Genomic DNA, 21,229 nt, shown 5'->3' on the forward strand with positions numbered 1-21,229 from the left:
GCAGTGGTAAGTCATTGCAGTCTATGGGCCACATGTTCAAGCCCCCTAGGAGAACTAAATATAAAAGTCTAAAAAAGTTTAAAAAAATATTATATGTTATTTATATAAAAATTAAAATCACCCCTATGCAGATATTAAAAATAGACAAAAAATAATGATCATTAGCGCGGCCGCGTCCCAAAACTGTTAAAATATAAATGTACCGTACTTATCCCGTATGGTAAACGCCGTCGGGGAAGAAAAATCTAAATGGGCCAGTTCACAGTTTTTTCCCAGCGCTTCACATCCCCAAAAAACGGAATAAAAAGTGATCAAAAAGTTCCTATCTGATAGCGGGTTTATTGTGCAGCTGATGAGGTAAGTGCCGCGGTCGGCACCGGAGGAGGCGGGAGACCTTCTCTGTCTAGTTCCCTTGTACCGTGCGGCTGAGGTAGAGATCATGACTGCTCCATGTTCTCCACACGGACAGCGAATACATGGGTGCGCCCCGTGCGTATCTTGCTCCAGTTTACATCTCGTGATCTACAAGATAGGCGGGTGTGACGGGCAGCAGCCGCCCATCACCCGCCCCAGCTCCGCATGAATTATTCAGGCCGTTCCAGGATGAGACGCAGAGCGAAGACTAGGAATGTAGTAATGCGCCTCCTCACCGCAGGCCCGTGCTGCAAGGGTTACATCATGACCTACCTGTACCTAATGTTCAATGTGAAGAATGAAATAAAACCTAGTGTATACTCACATGTGCCCCTCCTGTGATGTCAGTGTATGACCAGGAGATGGGTGTGCCCCTCCTGTGATGTCAGTGTATGACCAGGAGATGGGTGTGCCCCTCCTGTGATGTCGGTGTATGACCAGGAGATGGGTGTGCCCCTCCTGTGATGTCAGCGTATGACCAGGAGATGGGTGTGCCCCTCCTGTGATGTCAGTGTATGACCAGGAGATGGGTGTGCCCCTCCTGTGATGTCAGTGTATGACCAGGAGATGGGTGTGCCCCTCCTGTGATGTCGGTGTATGACCAGGAGATGGGTGTGCCCCTCCTGTGATGTCAGCGTATGACCAGGAGATGGGTGTGCCCCTCCTGTGATGTCAGCGTATGACCAGGAGATGGGTGTGCCCCTCCTGTGATGTCAGCGTATGACCAGGAGATGGGTGTGCCCCTCCTGTGATGTCAGTGTATGACCAGGAGATGGGTGTGCCCCTCCTGTGATGTCAGTGTATGACCAGGAGATGGGTGTGCCCCTCCTGTGATGTCAGCGTATGACCAGGAGATGGGTGTGCCCCTCCTGTGATGTCAGTGTATGACCAGGAGATGGGTGTGCCCCTCCTGTGATGTCAGTGTATGACCAGGAGATGGGTGTGCCCCTCCTGTGATGTCAGCGTATGACCAGGAGATGGGTGTGCCCCTCCTGTGATGTCAGCGTATGACCAGGAGATGGGTGTGCCCCTCCTGTGATGTCAGCGTATGACCAGGAGATGGGTGTGCCCCTCCTGTGATGTCAGCGTATGACCAGGAGATGGGTGTGCCCCTCATGTGATGTCAGTGTATGACCAGGAGATGGGTGTGCCCCTCCTGTGATGTCAGTGTATGACCAGGAGATGGGTGTGCCCCTCCTGTGATGTCAGTGTATGACCAGGAGATGGGTGTGCCCCTCCTGTGATGTCAGCGTATGACCAGGAGATGGGTGGGCCCCTCCTGTGATGTCTGTGTATGACCAGGAGATGGGTGTGCCCCTCCTGTGATGTCGGTGTATGACCAGGAGATGGGTGTGCCCCTCCTGTGATGTCAGCGTATGACCAGGAGATGGGTGTGCCCCTCCTGTGATGTCAGCGTATGACCAGGAGATGGGTGTGCCCCTCCTGTGATGTCAGCGTATGACCAGGAGATGGGTGCGCCCCTCCTGTGATGTCTGTGTATGACCAGGAGATGGGTGTGCCCCTCCTGTGATGTCAGTGTATGACCAGGAGATGGGTGTGCCCCTCCTGTGATGTCAGTGTATGACCAGGAGATGGGTGTGCCCCTCCTGTGATGTCAGTGTATGACCAGGAGATGGGTGTGCCCCTCCTGTGATGTCAGTGTATGACCAGGAGATGGGTGCTGCTCATGTGATGTCAGTGTATGACCAGGAGATGGGTGTGCCCCTCCTGTGATGTCAGTGTATGACCAGGAGATGGGTGCTGCTCATGTGATGTCAGCGTATGACCAGGAGATGGGTGTGCCCCTCCTGTGATGTCAGTGTATGACCAGGAGATGGGTGCTGCTCATGTGATGTCAGTGTATGACCAGGAGATGGGTGTGCCCCTCCTGTGATGTCAGCGTATGACCAGGAGATGGGTGTGCCCCTCCTGTGATGTCAGTGTATGACCAGGAGATGGGTGTGCCCCTCCTGTGATGTCAGCGTATGACCAGGAGATGGGTGTGCCCCTCCTGTGATGTCAGCGTATGACCAGGAGATGGGTGTGCCCCTCCTGTGATGTCAGCGTATGACCAGGAGATGGGTGTGCCCCTCCTGTGATGTCAGCGTATGACCAGGAGATGGGTGTGCCCCTCCTGTGATGTCAGTGTATGACCAGGAGATGGGTGTGCCCCTCCTGTGATGTCGGCGTATGACCAGGAGATGGGTGCGCCCCTCCTGTGATGTCAGCGTATGACCAGGAGATGGGTGCGCCCCTCCTGTGATGTCTGTGTATGACCAGGAGATGGGTGTGCCCCTCCTGTGATGTCAGTGTATGACCAGGAGATGGGTGTGCCCCTCCTGTGATGTCAGTGTATGACCAGGAGATGGGTGTGCCCCTCCTGTGATGTCAGTGTATGACCAGGAGATGGGTGCTGCTCATGTGATGTCAGCGTATGACCAGGAGATGGGTGTGCCCCTCCTGTGATGTCAGTGTATGACCAGGAGATGGGTGTGCCCCTCCTGTGATGTCAGTGTATGACCAGGAGATGGGTGCTGCTCATGTGATGTCAGTGTATGACCAGGAGATGGGTGTGCCCCTCCTGTGATGTCAGCGTATGACCAGGAGATGGGTGTGCCCCTCCTGTGATGTCAGCGTATGACCAGGAGATGGGTGTGCCCCTCCTGTGATGTCAGTGTATGACCAGGAGATGGGTGTGCCCCTCCTGTGATGTCAGTGTATGACCAGGAGATGGGGGCCGCTCCTGTGATGTCAGTGTATGACCAGGAGATGGGTGTGCCCCTCCTGTGATGTCAGCGTATGACCAGGAGATGGGTGGGCCCCTCCTGTGATGTCTGTGTATGACCAGGAGATGGGTGTGCCCCTCCTGTGATGTCGGTGTATGACCAGGAGATGGGTGTGCCCCTCCTGTGATGTCGGCGTATGACCAGGAGATGGGTGTGCCCCTCCTGTGATGTCAGCATATGACCAGGAGATGGGTGTGCCCCTCCTGTGATGTCAGCGTATGACCAGGAGATGGGTGTGCCCCTCCTGTGATGTCAGTGTATGACCAGGAGATGGGTGTGCCCCTCCTGTGATGTCAGTGTATGACCAGGAGATGGGTGTGCCCCTCCTGTGATGTCAGCGTATGACCAGGAGATGGGTGTGCCCCTCCTGTGATGTCAGCGTATGACCAGGAGATGGGTGTGCCCCTCCTGTGATGTCAGCGTATGACCAGGAGATGGGTGCTGCTCATGTGATGTCAGCGTATGACCAGGAGATGGGTGTGCCCCTCCTGTGATGTCAGCGTATGACCAGGAGATGGGTGCTGCTCCTGTGATGTCAGCGTATGACCAGGAGATGGGTGTGCCCCTCCTGTGATGTCAGTGTATGACCAGGAGATGGGTGTGCCCCTCCTGTGATGTCAGCGTATGACCAGGAGATGGGTGTGCCCCTCCTGTGATGTCAGCGTATGACCAGGAGATGGGTGCGCCCCTCCTGTGATGTCTGTGTATGACCAGGAGATGGGTGTGCCCCTCCTGTGATGTCAGTGTATGACCAGGAGATGGGTGTGCCCCTCCTGTGATGTCAGCGTATGACCAGGAGATGGGTGTGCCCCTCCTGTGATGTCAGTGTATGACCAGGAGATGGGTGCTGCTCCTGTGATGTCAGTGTATGACCAGGAGATGGGTGCTGCTCATGTGATGTCAGCGTATGACCAGGAGATGGGTGTGCCCCTCCTGTGATGTCAGTGTATGACCAGGAGATGGGTGTGCCCCTCCTGTGATGTCAGTGTATGACCAGGAGATGGGTGCTGCTCATGTGATGTCAGTGTATGACCAGGAGATGGGTGTGCCCCTCCTGTGATGTCAGCGTATGACCAGGAGATGGGTGTGCCCCTCCTGTGATGTCAGCGTATGACCAGGAGATGGGTGTGCCCCTCCTGTGATGTCAGTGTATGACCAGGAGATGGGTGTGCCCCTCCTGTGATGTCAGCGTATGACCAGGAGATGGGTGTGCCCCTCCTGTGATGTCAGTGTATGACCAGGAGATGGGTGTGCCCCTCCTGTGATGTCTGTGTATGACCAGGAGATGGGTGTGCCCCTCCTGTGATGTCAGCGTATGACCAGGAGATGGGTGTGCCCCTCCTGTGATGTCAGTGTATGACCAGGAGATGGGTGCTGCTCATGTGATGTCAGCGTATGACCAGGAGATGGGTGTGCCCCTCCTGTGATGTCAGTGTATGACCAGGAGATGGGTGCTGCTCATGTGATGTCAGTGTATGACCAGGAGATGGGTGTGCCCCTCCTGTGATGTCAGTGTATGACCAGGAGATGGGTGTGCCCCTCCTGTGATGTCAGTGTATGACCAGGAGATGGGTGTGCCCCTCCTGTGATGTCAGTGTATGACCAGGAGATGGGTGCTGCTCCTGTGATGTCAGCGTATGACCAGGAGATGGGTGCTGCTCCTGTGATGTCAGCGTATGACCAGGAGATGGGTGTGCCCCTCCTGTGATGTCAGCGTATGACCAGGAGATGGGTGTGCCCCTCCTGTGATGTCAGCGTATGACCAGGAGATGGGTGCTGCTCCTGTGATGTCAGCGTATGACCAGGAGATGGGTGCTGCTCATGTGATGTCAGTGTATGACCAGGAGATGGGTGTGCTGCTCATGTGATGTCAGTGTATGACCAGGAGATGGGTGTGCCCCTCCTGTGATGTCAGCGTATGACCAGGAGATGGGTGTGCCCCTCCTGTGATGTCAGTGTATGACCAGGAGATGGGTGTGCCCCTCCTGTGATGTCAGCGTATGACCAGGAGATGGGTGTGCCCCTCCTGTGATGTCAGTGTATGACCAGGAGATGGGTGTGCCCCTCCTGTGATGTCAGTGTATGACCAGGAGATGGGTGTGCCCCTCCTGTGATGTCAGTGTATGACCAGGAGACGGGGGCCGCTCCTGTGATGTCAGCGTATGACCAGGAGATGGGTGTGCCCCTCCTGTGATGTCAGCGTATGCCCAGGAGATGGGTGTGCCCCTCCTGTGATGTCAGTGTATGACCAGGAGATGGGGGCCGCTCCTGTGATGTCAGTGTATGACCAGGAGATGGGTGTGCCCCTCCTGTGATGTCAGTGTATGACCAGGAGATGGGTGTGCCCCTCCTGTGATGTCAGTGTATGACCAGGAGATGGGTGTGCCCCTCCTGTGATGTCAGTGTATGACCAGGAGATGGGTGCTGCTCATGTGATGTCAGTGTATGACCAGGAGATGGGTGTGCCCCTCCTGTGATGTCAGCGTATGACCAGGAGATGGGTGTGCCCCTCCTGTGATGTCAGTGTATGACCAGGAGATGGGTGCTGCTCATGTGATGTCAGTGTATGACCAGGAGACGGGTGTGCCCCTCCTGTGATGTCAGTGTATGACCAGGAGACGGGTGTGCCCCTCCTGTGATGTCAGTGTATGACCAGGAGATGGGTGTGCCCCTCCTGTGATGTCTGTGTATGACCAGGAGATGGGGGCCGCTCCTGTGATGTCAGTGTATGACCAGGAGACGGGTGCTGCTCATGTGATGTCAGTGTATGACCAGGAGATGGGTGTGCCCCTCCTGTGATGTCAGCGTATGACCAGGAGATGGGTGTGCCCCTCCTGTGATGTCAGTGTATGACCAGGAGATGGGTGTGCCCCTCCTGTGATGTCAGTGTATGACCAGGAGATGGGTGTGCCCCTCCTGTGATGTCAGTGTATGACCAGGAGATGGGTGTGCCCCTCCTGTGATGTCAGCGTATGACCAGGAGATGGGTGTGCCCCTCCTGTGATGTCAGTGTATGACCAGGAGACGGGTGCTGCTCATGTGATGTCAGTGTATGACCAGGAGATGGGTGCTGCTCCTTACTGTTGAGCCTTGTTTTCTGACTAGGATGGTTATCCGCAGGAGGTGTTGTAATGACGAGATCCTCTCATCATTATGTTACCTCCGGTGCTCCATGGTGGTTTGCTCGGCACGGAGACTGCGGCCGATCACAACACGCTCCACACTCGCTGTACTTCATATGTGGTCTTTATTGCATCTTATAAATAACACAGAGCATTACGGAGCCGGAGGACGAGGCTACCACTGGTGGGACACGTGTGGTTATTGGTGGCCAACACCATGGATTCATCCTTATCATACATTCTACTAAAGCTAATTTCACGTTTTTCACCCGAATGCGGCGTGTAGTGACCGCAGAGCTTCCGGACGGATTCCTGACCGTTCCAGTGGGTCCCGTACATCATCTCTGCGTTCAGAAGGAATCGGAGCTGGTTCCATATGGTGCGATATCACACAACTCTGACTCTATAGAAGTGAAGGGCTGTGTGAAAAACCCCCGAAAGGATCCGGACGCAAAGTGTTTTCACTGATGGTTGTTAGGAGATGTTGAGGGTTATTCTTCAGTTCATCTTCACGTGCGTGAAAAACAGAGGCAATCCAGATGGGAAAACGGAGGCAATGAACCCAGTGACAGACAAAACGCATAAGTCACTGAACAGCCCCTGACTGGTATCGCTCGTGTGAAGGAGCCTACGTTTGGTCCTACCTCTGATCCCTGACATGGAGGCCATGGACCTGACCTGGTGACCCCACAGAGTGAGGACCTATTTCTATATAGGATAGAGGAGAGGACACAGCAGCAAGTGGACATGGTTCTCAGAACCTGGAAGGGAATGGAACTTATTCTAAGGACGTAGCAGCAGAAACGAGTAGCCCTGTCTCTCCGGACCAGTGAGCTGTCCTGGTTGTGTGTAGCCTGTGGACATGGAGTGATCCCGGGTCTCCGGACCAGTGAGCTGTCCTGGTTGTGTGTAGCCTGTAGACATGGAGTGATCCTGGGTCTCCGGACCAGTGAGCTGTCCTGGTTGTGTGTAGCCTGTGGACATGGAGTGATCCCGGGTCTCCGGACCAGTGAGCTGTCCTGGTTGTGTGTAGCCTGTGGACATGGAGTGATCCTGTCTCTCCGGACCAGTGAGCTGTCCTGGTTGTGTGTAGCCTGTAGACATGGAGTGATCCTGGGTCTCCGGACCAGTGAGCTGTCCTGGTTGTGTGTAGCCTGTAGACATGGAGTGATCCTGTCTCTCCGGACCAGTGAGCTGTCCTGGTTGTGTGTAGCCTGTGGACATGGAGTGATCCCGGGTCTCCGGACCAGTGAGCTGTCCTGGTTGTGTGAAGCCTGTGGACATGGAGTGATCCTGGGTCTCCGGACCAGTGAGCTGTCCTGGTTGTGTGTAGCCTGTAGACATGGAGTGATCCTGGGTCTCCGGACCAGTGAGCTGTCCTGGTTGTGTGTAGCCTGTGGACATGGAGTGATCCTGGGTCTCCGGACCAGTGAGCTGTCCTGGTTGTGTGTAGCCTGTGGACATGGAGTGATCCCGGGTCTCCGGACCAGTGAGCTGTCCTGGTTGTGTGTAGCCTGTGGACATGGAGTGATCCCGGGTCTCCGGACCAGTGAGCTGTCCTGGTTGTGTGTAGCCTGTAGACATGGAGTGATCCCGGGTCTCCGGACCAGTGAGCTGTCCTGGTTGTGTGTAGCCTGTGGACATGGAGTGATCCTGGGTCTCCGGACCAGTGAGCTGTCCTGGTTGTGTGTAGCCTGTGGACATGGAGTGATCCCGGGTCTCCAGACCAGTGAGCTGTCCTGGTTGTGTGTAGCCTGTAGACATGGAGTGATCCTGGGTCTCCGGACCAGTGAGCTGTCCTGGTTGTGTGTAGCCTGTAGACATGGAGTGATCCTGGGTCTCCAGGCCAGTGAGCTGTCCTGGTTGTGTGTAGCCTGTAGACATGGAGTGACCCTGTCTCTCCGGACCAGTGAGCTGTCCTGGTTGTGTGTAGCCTGTGGACATGGAGTGATCCCGGGTCTCCGGACCAGTGAGCTGTCCTGGTTGTGTGTAGCCTGTGGACATGGAGTGACCCTGTCTCTCCGGACCAGTGAGCTGTCCTGGTTGTGTGTAGCCTGTGGACATGGAGTGATCCCGGGTCTCCGGACCAGTGAGCTGTCCTGGTTGTGTGTAGCCTGTGGACATGGAGTGATCCCGGGTCTCCGGACCAGTGAGCTGTCCTGGTTGTGTGTAGCCTGTGGACATGGAGTGACCCTGTCTCTCCGGACCAGTGAGCTGTCCTGGTTGTGTGTAGCCTGTGGACATGGAGTGACCCTGGGTCTCCGGACCAGTGAGCTGTCCTGGTTGTGTGTAGCCTGTGGACATGGAGTGACCCTGTCTCTCCGGACCAGTGAGCTGTCCTGGTTGTGTGTAGCCTGTGGACATGGAGTGACCCTGTCTCTCCAGACCAGTGAGCTGTCCTGGTTGTGTGTAGCCTGTAGACATGGAGTGACCCTGTCTCTCCGGACCAGTGAGCTGTCCTGGTTGTGTGTAGCCTGTAGACATGGAGTGACCCTGGGTCTCCGGACCAGTGAGCTGTCCTGGTTGTGTGTAGCCTGTGGACATGGAGTGACCCTGGGTCTCCGGACCAGTGAGCTGTCCTGGTTGTGTGTAGCCCGTAGACATGGAGTGACCCTGTCTCTCCGGACCAGTGAGCTGTCCTGGTTGTGTGTAGCCTGTAGACATGGAGTGATCCCGGGTCTCCAGACCAGTGAGCTGTCCTGGTTGTGTGTAGCCTGTGGACATGGAGTGATCCTGTCTCTCCGGACCAGTGAGCTGTCCTGGTTGTGTGTAGCCTGTGGACATGGAGTGACCCTGGGTCTCCGGACCAGTGAGCTGTCCTGGTTGTGTGTAGCCCGTAGACATGGAGTGACCCTGTCTCTCCGGACCAGTGAGCTGTCCTGGTTGTGTGTAGCCTGTGGACATGGAGTGATCCTGGGTCTCCGGACCAGTGAGCTGTCCTGGTTGTGTGAAGCCTGTGGACATGGAGTGATCCTGGGTCTCCGGACCAGTGAGCTGTCCTGGTTGTGTGAAGCCTGTAGACATGGAGTGATCCTGGGTCTCCGGACCAGTGAGCTGTCCTGGTTGTGTGTAGCCTGTAGACATGGAGTGATCCCGGGTCTCCGGACCAGTGAGCTGTCCTGGTTGTGTGTAGCCTGTAGACATGGAGTGATCCTGGGTCTCCGGACCAGTGAGCTGTCCTGGTTGTGTGTAGCCCGTAGACATGGAGTGACCCTGTCTCTCCGGACCAGTGAGCTGTCCTGGTTGTGTGTAGCCTGTAGACATGGAGTGACCCTGTCTCTCCGGACCAGTGAGCTGTCCTGGTTGTGTGTAGCCTGTGGACATGGAGTGATCCCGGGTCTCCGGACCAGTGAGCTGTCCTGGTTGTGTGAAGCCTGTAGACATGGAGTGATCCTGGGTCTCCGGACCAGTGAGCTGTCCTGGTTGTGTGTAGCCTGTGGACATGGAGTGACCCTGTCTCTCCAGACCAGTGAGCTGTCCTGGTTGTGTGTAGCCTGTAGACATGGAGTGATCCTGGGTCTCCGGACCAGTGAGCTGTCCTGGTTGTGTGTAGCCTGTAGACATGGAGTGATCCTGTCTCTCCGGACCAGTGAGCTGTCCTGGTTGTGTGTAGCCTGTAGACATGGAGTGACCCTGTCTCTCCGGACCAGTGAGCTGTCCTGGTTGTGTGTAGCCTGTGGACATGGAGTGATCCAGGGTCTCCGGACCAGTGAGCTGTCCTGGTTGTGTGTAGCCTGTGGACATGGAGTGATCCCGGGTCTCCGGACCAGTGAGCTGTCCTGGTTGTGTGTAGCCTGTAGACATGGAGTGACCCTGTCTCTCCGGACCAGTGAGCTGTCCTGGTTGTGTGTAGCCTGTAGACATGGAGTGATCCCGGGTCTCCGGACCAGTGAGCTGTCCTGGTTGTGTGTAGCCTGTAGACATGGAGTGATCCTGGGTCTCCGGACCAGTGAGCTGTCCTGGTTGTGTGTAGCCTGTAGACATGGAGTGATCCCGGGTCTCCAGACCAGTGAGCTGTCCTGGTTGTGTGTAGCCTGTGGACATGGAGTGATCCCGGGTCTCTGGACCAGTGAGCTGTCCTGGTTGTGTGTAGCCTGTAGACATGGAGTGATCCTGGGTCTCCGGACCAGTGAGCTGTCCTGGTTGTGTGTAGCCTGTGGACATGGAGTGATCCCGGGTCTCCGGACCAGTGAGCTGTCCTGGTTGTGTGTAGCCTGTAGACATGGAGTGATCCTGTCTCTCCGGACCAGTGAGCTGTCCTGGTTGTGTGTAGCCTGTGGACATGGAGTGACCCTGGGTCTCCGGACCAGTGAGCTGTCCTGGTTGTGTGTAGCCTGTGGACATGGAGTGATCCTGGGTCTCCGGACCAGTGAGCTGTCCTGGTTGTGTGTAGCCTGTGGACATGGAGTGACCCTGGGTCTCCGGACCAGTGAGCTGTCCTGGTTGTGTGTAGCCTGTGGACATGGAGTGATCCCGGGTCTCCGGACCAGTGAGCTGTCCTGGTTGTGTGTAGCCTGTGGACATGGAGTGACCCTGTCTCTCCGGACCAGTGAGCTGTCCTGGTTGTGTGTAGCCTGTAGACATGGAGTGACCCTGTCTCTCCGGACCAGTGAGCTGTCCTGGTTGTGTGTAGCCTGTGGACATGGAGTGATCCTGGCTCTCCGGACCAGTGAGCTGTCCTGGTTGTGTGTAGCCTGTGGACATGGAGTGATCCCGGGTCTCCGGACCAGTGAGCTGTCCTGGTTGTGTGTAGCCTGTAGACATGGAGTGACCCTGGGTCTCCGGACCAGTGAGCTGTCCTGGTTGTGTGTAGCCTGTAGACATGGAGTGATCCTGGCTCTCCGGACCAGTGAGCTGTCCTGGTTGTGTGTAGCCTGTGGACATGGAGTGACCCTGTCTCTCCAGACCAGTGAGCTGTCCTGGTTGTGTGTAGCCTGTAGACATGGAGTGACCCTGTCTCTCCGGACCAGTGAGCTGTCCTGGTTGTGTGTAGCCTGTGGACATGGAGTGATCCTGTCTCTCCGGACCAGTGAGCTGTCCTGGTTGTGTGTAGCCTGTGGACATGGAGTGACCCTGTCTCTCCGGACCAGTGAGCTGTCCTGGTTGTGTGTAGCCTGTGGACATGGAGTGATCCCGGGTCTCCGGACCAGTGAGCTGTCCTGGTTGTGTGTAGCCTGTGGACATGGAGTGATCCTGGCTCTCCGGACCAGTGAGCTGTCCTGGTTGTGTGTAGCCTGTGGACATGGAGTGATCCTGGGTCTCCGGACAACAGGACATCAAGAAGAACCCATCTGAACAGGTCAACAAGAAAGAGGATGGCTGTTCTTCAGTCCTGCAGGTGGATCTAACGTGAGGGAATCTACAAAACAGAAGATGTCGGTGGTCCTTCATGTGGGTCTGTCGGGGCATCGCCGTGAGTAAACAGGACAGAGCTGGACAAGATCCCCAGGACAGGGCAGAGGGTGGATCCCAAAGTACAAGTTCAACCAGTGTGATGGGGAAATCTCCCGCTGGAGACCCAGATGAGTGCAGATGCCCACCACCCAATACAGAGCCATCGTGGGATATAGGAAAGTATGTAGATGGTGGAGGTCGTGTGGCGAGTGCCCCCCCCCCCCCCCCACTATACTGCTGGCATCCAGGCTAACTACTCATTAATGGGCCTGTCTGTGGGAGAATTCACACTGTTATATACACAGAATTGTAGATAGAGGGGCTCAGAGACCCCCACCATTATCCAGACAGCAGCTAAAAGGAGCTTCTCTGGCAGAAGAGTCATATTCACAGTTGCAGGCCATTGAATTCAATGGGCACCTGGAGGGTAACTGAGTCCATGATGCTGATTCTTCCAGAGATTCCAGCAGATTACTTCAGAGCCGAGGAGTGGAACAACCTATGACCAGCTTATCGGGAGACCGTCCAAAGTGGGGACCTCATAGAGGTACAGCGCGCTGGGCAGGCCTTCATCAGGCTGATTACTGCGCTTAGCCACCTGCACTGGGAGGTTGGATCTGCCTGATGTAGGTGACGCATCCTACTGATGGGACGTCCTCTGAAGAATAGCACTTGGCTATTTATAAGATATCAATGGAATAATGAGTCCTTTTTTTCATGGTTGAGCCGCTGGTGGAAACTAGTGATGTATGTTATTAATTGGCTCTCGTTATTCATCCACATCTCATGGTATAGATCAGAGGAAGGACCCTGTGAGCCGTCCATAAACATGCAGGGCTAGCTGAAGGGATGACAAATGCATGGTGTTACCTGGAGGGTTGGAGGCCACTGTAGTTATTGGTGGAAGTGGCTTCAAGCTCTATTCATGTGTGTGTGAAGTGTCCTAGTGTAAGGTATGTCTGCTATAGGACAATCTATTGGAAGGTCTAACTGTGTGCAAGTCACTGAGAGGATTCAGCAGTCACTACAAGCTACTATATGAGGTCCCTTAAGCAAAAAAGTGCAACCGTATAAATCCCCATCGTGAGGTCATCGACGCGGCATGTCCCAGCAAAGTCTATGGTGGCACTTAACTAGGTCAAACCGCTTAGCCTGTCCTCACTTCTCCTTCAGGCTAGGAAAAAGTATGGCCATTATCCACCTCTTCCCGAAGACGCTTGTCATATTGTCCACCCAGTGGCTGGGGCTGCGGTCTGTGGACGGGTTCTGTTGGCACACTGGTCTTCTGGAGATCAGCAGCAGCTGGTGACAGCAGAAGGCACCACAGGCTAAACCCACCCCGAACCAGAGGTAGAGCATGAGGACGGCCAGCATTTCCGAACTAAGAAGAGAACCTGCGGGAGAGAAAAGGCTTGAGTCAGAGCAGCTCGTCTGTGGATAATGGCGATGGTGCATTAGTGATGGAGTAAGAGCGTTCTGAAAACGTGTGCTGAGGCTCAGCATGTGGTATATGGGGCAGACATGACAGACGGCAGCTTTTAGTGCCAGCGCCGTCCTCTTCCCCCCCCCCCCCCCCCTGCCTATAAATAGCACCGGGCTCTCGGTCGGGCCCTCATGTGTCATTGTCATAAGAAGGCACAAAACTGGGGCAAGGTTTATCAATGTCACCAGAGCCCAGAAAGCGTGACTCCTTGCAGAGCAAGTAATGTGCTACGTGACGGATGTCGCCATCCAGAGCGCCAAGCCCCGATTATCCCTCCACCTCTGCCTGAAATCTGCAGATTCAATGGAAATTGGATAAATAAATCCGGACATATTGTCACCATCTGCTCGTGTCACACTTTGCAGTCACAGCTCTGTCACATTAGACCTGCCTGCTGGACAGAAGCTGATGGAGAACAGACTACTAGCCCATGGCCAGGAGACCGGCCCCACCGCTATGTCACATTACTGAGACCTGCCTGCTGGACAGATGCTGATGGAGGACAGACTACTAGCCCATGGCCAGGAGGCCGGCCCCACCGCTATGTCACATTACTGAGACCTGCCTGCTGGACAGATGCTGATGGAGAACAGACTACTAGCCCATGGCCAGGAGGCCAGCCCCACCGCTATGTCACATTACTGAGACCTGCCTGCTGGACAGATGCTGATGGAGGACAGACTACTAGCCCATGGCCAGGAGGCCGGCCCCACCGCTATGTCACATTACTGAGACCTGCCTGCTGGACAGATGCTGATGGAGGACAGACTACTAGCCCAGGGCCAGGAGGCCAGCCCCACCGCTATGTCACATTACTGAGACCTGCCTGCTGGACAGATGCTGATGGAGAACAGACTACTAGCCCATGGCCAGGAGACCGGCCCCACCGCTATGTCACATTACTGAGACCTGCCTGCTGGACAGATGCTGATGGAGAACAGACTACTAGCCCATGGCCAGGAGACCGGCCCCACCGCTATGTCACATTACTGGGACCTGCCTGCTGGACAGATGCTGATTTAGAACAGACTACTAGCCCATGGCCAGGAGGCCGGCCCCACCGCTATGTCACATTACTGAGACCTGCCTGCTGGACAGAAGCTGATGGAGAACAGACTACTAGCCCAGGGCCAGGAGACCGGCCCCACCGCTATGTCACATTACTGAGACCTGCCTGCTGGACAGATGCTGATGGAGGACAGACTACTATCCCATGGCCAGGAGGCCGGCCCCACCGCTATGTCACATTACTGAGACCTGCCTGCTGGACAGAAGCTGATGGAGAACAGACTACTAGCCCATGGCCAGGAGGCCGGCCCCACCGCTATGTCACATTACTGAGACCTGCCTGCTGGACAGATGCTGATGGAGGACAGACTACTAGCCCATGGCCAGGAGGCCGGCCCCACCGCTATGTCACATTACTGAGACCTGCCTGCTGGACAGAAGCTGATGGAGAACAGACTACTAGCCCATGGCCAGGAGGCCGGCCCCACCGCTATGTGTCACATTAGACCTGCCTGCTGGACAGATGCTGATGGAGGACAGACTACTAGCCCATGGCCAGGAGGCCGGCCCCACCGCTATGTCACATTACTGAGACCTGCCTGCTGGACAGATGCTGATGGAGAACAGACTACTAGCCCATGGCCAGGAGGCCAGCCCCACCGCTATGTCACATTACTGAGACCTGCCTGCTGGACAGATGCTGATGGAGAACAGACTACTAGCCCATGGCCAGGAGACCGGCCCCACCGCTATGTCACATTACTGAGACCTGCCTGCTGGACAGATGCTGATGGAGAACAGACTACTAGCCCATGGCCAGGAGACCGGCCCCACCGCTATGTCACATTACTGGGACCTGCCTGCTGGACAGATGCTGATTTAGAACAGACTACTAGCCCATGGCCAGGAGGCCGGCCCCACCGCTATGTCACATTACTGAGACCTGCCTGCTGGACAGAAGCTGATGGAGAACAGACTACTAGCCCAGGGCCAGGAGACCGGCCCCACCGCTATGTCACATTACTGAGACCTGCCTGCTGGACAGATGCTGATGGAGAACAGACTACTAGCCCATGGCCAGGAGGCCGGCCCCACCGCTATGTCACATTACTGAGACCTGCCTGCTGGACAGATGCTGATTTAGAACAGACTACTAGCCCAGGGCCAGGAGACCGGCCCCACCGCTATGTCACATTACTGAGACCTGCCTGCTGGACAGATGCTGATGGAGAACAGACTACTAGCCCATGGCCAGGAGGCCGGCCCCACCGCTATGTGTCACATTAGACCTGCCTGCTGGACAGATGCTGATGGAGGACAGACTACTATCCCATGGCCAGGAGGCCGGCCCCACCGCTATGTCACATTACTGAGACCTGCCTGCTGGACAGAAGCTGATGGAGAACAGACTAGCCCAGGGCCAGGAGACCGGCCCCACCGCTATGTCACATTACTGGGACCTGCCTGCTGGACAGAAGCTGATGGAGAACAGACTACTAGCCCATGGCCAGGAGGCCGGCCCCACCGCTATGTCACATTACTGAGACCTGCCTGCTGGACAGAAGCTGATGGAGAACAGACTACTAGCCCATGGCCAGGAGGCCGGCCCCACCGCTATGTGTCACATTAGACCTGCCTGCTGGACAGATGCTGATGGAGGACAGACTACTAGCCCATGGCCAGGAGACCGGCCCCACCGCTATGTCACATTACTGGGACCTGCCTGCTGGACAGATGCTGATTTAGAACAGACTACTAGCCCAGGGCCAGGAGACCGGCCCCACCGCTATGTCACATTACTGAGACCTGCCTGCTGGACAGATGCTGATGGAGAACAGACTACTAGCCCATGGCCAGGAGGCCGGCCCCACCGCTATGTGTCACATTAGACCTGCCTGCTGGACAGATGCTGATGGAGGACAGACTACTAGCCCATGGCCAGGAGACCGGCCCCACCGCTATGTCACATTACTGGGACCTGCCTGCTGGACAGATGCTGATTTAGAACAGACTACTAGCCCAGGGCCAGGAGACCGGCCCCACCGCTATGTCACATTACTGAGACCTGCCTGCTGGACAGATGCTGATGGAGGACAGACTACTAGCCCATGGCCAGGAGACCGGCCCCACCGCTATGTCACATTACTGAGACCTGCCTGCTGGACAGATGCTGATGGAGGACAGACTACTAGCCCATGGCCAGGAGGCCGGCCCCACCGCTATGTCACATTACTGAGACCTGCCTGCTGGACAGATGCTGATGGAGGACAGACTACTAGCCCATGGCCAGGAGACCGGCCCCACCGCTATGTCACATTACTGGGACCTGCCTGCTGGACAGATGCTGATGGAGGACAGACTACTAGCCCATGGCCAGGAGGCCGGCCCCACCGCTATGTCACATTACTGAGACCTGCCTGCTGGACAGAAGCTGATGGAGAACAGACTACTAGCCCATGGCCAGGAGGCCGGCCCCACCGCTATGTCACATTACTGGGACCTGCCTGCTGGACAGATGCTGATTTAGAACAGACTACTAGCCCATGGCCAGGAGGCCAGCCCCACCGCTATGTCACATTACTGAGACCTGCCTGCTGGACAGATGCTGATGGAGAACAGACTACTAGCCCATGGCCAGGAGGCCAGCCCCACCGCTATGTCACATTACTGAGACCTGCCTGCTGGACAGATGCTGATGGAGAACAGACTACTAGCCCAGGGCCAGGAGACCGGCCCCACCGCTATGTCACATTACTGAGACCTGCCTGCTGGACAGAAGCTGATGGAGAACAGACTACTAGCCCATGGCCAGGAGGCCGGCCCCACCGCTATGTCACATTACTGAGACCTGCCTGCTGGACAGAAGCTGATGGAGAACAGACTACTAGCCCAGGGCCAGGAGACCGGCCCCACCGCTATGTCACATTACTGGGACCTGCCTGCTGGACAGAAGCTGATGGAGGACAGACTACTAGCCCATGGCCAGGAGGCCGGCCCCACCGCTATGTCACATTACTGAGACCTGCCTGCTGGACAGATGCTGATGGAGAACAGACTACTAGCCCATGGCCAGGAGGCCAGCCCCACCGCTATGTCACATTACTGAGACCTGCCTGCTGGACAGAAGCTGATGGAGAACAGACTACTAGCCCAGGGCCAGGAGGCCGGCCCCACCGCTATGTCACATTACTGAGACCTGCCTGCTGGACAGATGCTGATGGAGGACAGACTACTAGCCCATGGCCAGGAGGCCGGCCCCACCGCTATGTCACATTACTGAGACCTGCCTGCTGGACAGAAGCTGATGGAGAACAGACTACTAGCCCATGGCCAGGAGGCCGGCCCCACCGCTATGTCACATTACTGGGACCTGCCTGCTGGACAGATGCTGATTTAGAACAGACTACTAGCCCATGGCCAGGAGGCCGGCCCCACCGCTATGTGTCACATTACTGAGACCTGCCTGCTGGACAGATGCTGATGGAGAACAGACTACTAGCCCATGGCCAGGAGACCGGCCCCACCGCTATGTCACATTACTGAGACCTGCCTGCTGGACAGAAGCTGATGGAGAACAGACTACTAGCCCAGGGCCAGGAGACCGGCCCCACCGCTATGTCACATTACTGAGACCTGCCTGCTGGACAGATGCTGATGGAGGACAGACTACTAGCCCATGGCCAGGAGACCGGCCCCACCGCTATGTCACATTACTGAGACCTGCCTGCTGGACAGATGCTGATGGAGGACAGACTACTAGCCCATGGCCAGGAGACCGGCCCCACCGCTATGTCACATTACTGAGACCTGCCTGCTGGACAGATGCTGATGGAGGACAGACTACTAGCCCATGGCCAGGAGGCCGGCCCCACCGCTATGTCACATTACTGGGACCTGCCTGCTGGACAGATGCTGATGGAGGACAGACTACTAGCCCATGGCCAGGAGGCCGGCCCCACCGCTATGTCACATTACTGAGACCTGCCTGCTGGACAGAAGCTGATGGAGAACAGACTACTAGCCCATGGCCAGGAGGCCGGCCCCACCGCTATGTCACATTACTGGGACCTGCCTGCTGGACAGATGCTGATTTAGAACAGACTACTAGCCCATGGCCAGGAGGCCGGCCCCACCGCTATGTCACATTACTGAGACCTGCCTGCTGGACAGATGCTGATGGAGAACAGACTACTAGCCCATGGCCAGGAGGCCAGCCCCACCGCTATGTCACATTACTGAGACCTGCCTGCTGGACAGAAGCTGATGGAGAACAGACTACTAGCCCAGGGCCAGGAGGCCGGCCCCACCGCTATGTCACATTACTGAGACCTGCCTGCTGGACAGATGCTGATGGAGGACAGACTACTAGCCCATGGCCAGGAGGCCGGCCCCACCGCTATGTCACATTACTGAGACCTGCCTGCTGGACAGATGCTGATGGAGGACAGACTACTAGCCCATGGCCAGGAGGCCAGCCCCACCGCTATGTCACATTAGACCTGCCTGCTGGACAGATGCTGATGGAGAACAGACTACTAGCCCATGGCCAGGAGGCCAGCCCCACCGCTATGTCACATTACTGAGACCTGCCTGCTGGACAGATGCTGATGGAGAACAGACTACTAGCCCATGGCCAGGAGACCGGCCCCACCGCTATGTCACATTACTGGGACCTGCCTGCTGGACAGATGCTGATGGAGGACAGACTACTAGCCCATGGCCAGGAGGCCGGCCCCACCGCTATGTCACATTAGACCTGCCTGCTGGACAGATGCTGATGGAGAACAGACTACTAGCCCATGGCCAGGAGGCCGGCCCCACCGCTATGTCACATTACTGAGACCTGCCTGCTGGACAGAAGCTGATGGAGAACAGACTACTAGCCCATGGCCAGGAGGCCGGCCCCACCGCTATGTCACATTACTGAGACCTGCCTGCTGGACAGAAGCTGATGGAGAACAGACTACTAGCCCATGGCCAGGAGACCGGCCCCACCGCTATGTCACATTACTGAGACCTGCCTGCTGGACAGATGCTGATGGAGGACAGACTACTAGCCCATGGCCAGGAGGCCGGCCCCACCGCTATGTCACATTAGACCTGCCTGCTGGACAGAAGCTGATGGAGAACAGACTACTAGCCCATGGCCAGGAGGCCGGCCCCACCGCTATGTCACATTACTGAGACCTGCCTGCTGGACAGAAGCTGATGGAGAACAGACTAGCCCATGGCCAGGAGGCCGGCCCCACCGCTATGTCACATTACTGAGACCTGCCTGCTGGACAGAAGCTGATGGAGGACAGACTATCCCATGGCCAGGAGGCCAGCCCCACCGCTATGTCACATTACTGGGACCTGCCTGCTGGACAGATGCTGATGGAGGACAGACTACTAGCCCATGGCCAGGAGGCCGGCCCCACCGCTATGTCACATTACTGAGACCTGCCTGCTGGACAGATGCTGATGGAGGACAGACTAGCCCAGGGCCAGGAGGCCGGCCCCACCGCTATGTCACATTACTGAGACTTGCCTGCTGGACAGAAGCTGATGGAGGACAGACTACTATCCCATGGCCAGGAGGCCGGCCCCACCGCTATGTGTCACAGCTGCCGGAGGTTAATCTGGGCCGCTGACAATGGGCGATCTCTGCAGAGCAGGGGTGCACAACGTTTCCTGCTCGGGGGCCACATTGCCAGACTGAACCAATCACGAGGGCAGAAATTCAAATTTAAAGTAGTATTAACAACTAAAAACTGTATTTATGGCCAATTAAACATACAGTATTTACCATTAATGTCTGGTTACAGTTCTGGGACTCCATCTAATGGGAAAAATACATGTGAGCAGCCACAAGACATAGACATACATGTCTGCTACCAGATGGTTGGGGCCACACAGAATGGTATCAAGGGCTGCATGTGGCCCCTGTGCGGTAGAGCATAGTGCAGTGTGAGAGCATCCACAGACAGCCCGTACTTAGCGGCATTTTGTGGTATCATGTGTTTTCTGCAGTAGGGCACAATTCGGGCTATATCTGGTGTTACATGGGACTGCAGTGAAATGCTGTGCTACATCCATGCATGAGCCATCCACCAATACATTCACCTCGTCCAGTCATGGGTGCTGTATGAAGGCTAGGACCCATGTCAGAGTCCATGAGCAAAGGGTCTGACCTGAGAAGAAGCGTGTGACAGAGAGAGGAAGGAGCCGGAGGAAGGTCAGAGGATTGGAGAAGGACAGCGAGAAGCGGTGCGAGATGTATCCCACTGCCACCAGCGCAGCGTGGAAGCAGCTGCAGGAGGCGTGCAGGCAGAACAGCACAAAGCTGCGCAGGTTGCTGCGGCCGATGCAGGTCCCAGTGAAGAAGCAATGGTGTTCCTGCTCCCACATCATTCTGCTACAGATATGACAAAACGGTTTCTCGGACATCTCTGCATCTGCACTCTTCCCACGGGACGTAGGACTGTTCCAGATGACTAGAAAGTAGTTTCCTACGACATTGACCAGGAAGAAGACCAAGAGGAGACTGTGAAGAAGAGCGGAGAGAGGCAGCGCGTGCTCCTCGCACATCCCAGGCAGGAAGATGAACAGCTGGAGGCTAAATGTCACAGCAAGAAGGCAGAGGAAGTAGCAGGGCGCCATAAGGTTCAGAAGCTGCAGGAGAACCATCCTGGGAGCCGGGACCGTCTCGGCATGGCGGGGCGTGTGCGCAGGAAGGGAGGCTGGGCTGCTGGAGGTGCACGGTGGATCCTGGAAAGTAAGAGAAGAAGAGCCATCGTTAGCAAACCTCATATCACCCTCTAGACGAAGTGTGGACCAGACCAGTATCGGGGCCGCGGCTCGTCGCCTGCCCACCCATTGTCTCCGAAGCTTTAGGGGCGGCCGGAGGGAATGTCACAATCATGAAGCTGCTTATGTCTCCTGATACGAGCCGACTTGCCAGACAGCCTGGGGTCATCAGGCCGCATTAAGAAGACCCCAAGGCCATCACCTAACCTCTCACAAGCCAAACCACAGAGCAG

At 56.2% G+C, this 21,229-nt stretch overlaps 1 protein-coding gene across 1 annotated transcript; it reads right to left on the reverse strand.

The window, feature by feature from the left end:
* Positions 1-12,416: 12,416 nt before the first annotated feature.
* ZDHHC22 (zinc finger DHHC-type palmitoyltransferase 22) lies at positions 12,417-20,939 on the reverse strand. Its single transcript, XM_040412142.1, has 2 exons — positions 20,381-20,939; positions 12,417-13,110 (listed from the first exon to the last, which is right to left on the reverse strand). Exons 1-2 carry the CDS (start codon positions 20,874-20,876, stop codon positions 12,875-12,877), a joined length of 732 nt encoding a protein of 243 aa, XP_040268076.1. The 5' UTR covers positions 20,877-20,939; the 3' UTR covers positions 12,417-12,874.
* Positions 20,940-21,229: the final 290 nt, after the last annotated feature.

This window comes from Bufo bufo, chromosome 11 (assembly GCF_905171765.1).
Source record: "Bufo bufo chromosome 11, aBufBuf1.1, whole genome shotgun sequence".
NCBI classification, from domain to species: Eukaryota; Metazoa; Chordata; class Amphibia; order Anura; family Bufonidae; genus Bufo; species Bufo bufo.

What these genes read in the sequence shown, in the direction of transcription:
- ZDHHC22 (XM_040412142.1), bottom strand. Translation starts at nt 20,876, where the DNA reads ATGGTTCTCCTGCAGCTTCTGAACCTTATGGCGCCCTGCTACTTCCTC. An exon ending in TGTCACACGCTTCTTCTCAG is followed by an intron (nt 13,111 to 20,380) that starts GTCAGACCCTTT and finishes TCTCTCCCGCAG; the next exon opens with GTTCTCTTCTTAGTTCGGAA.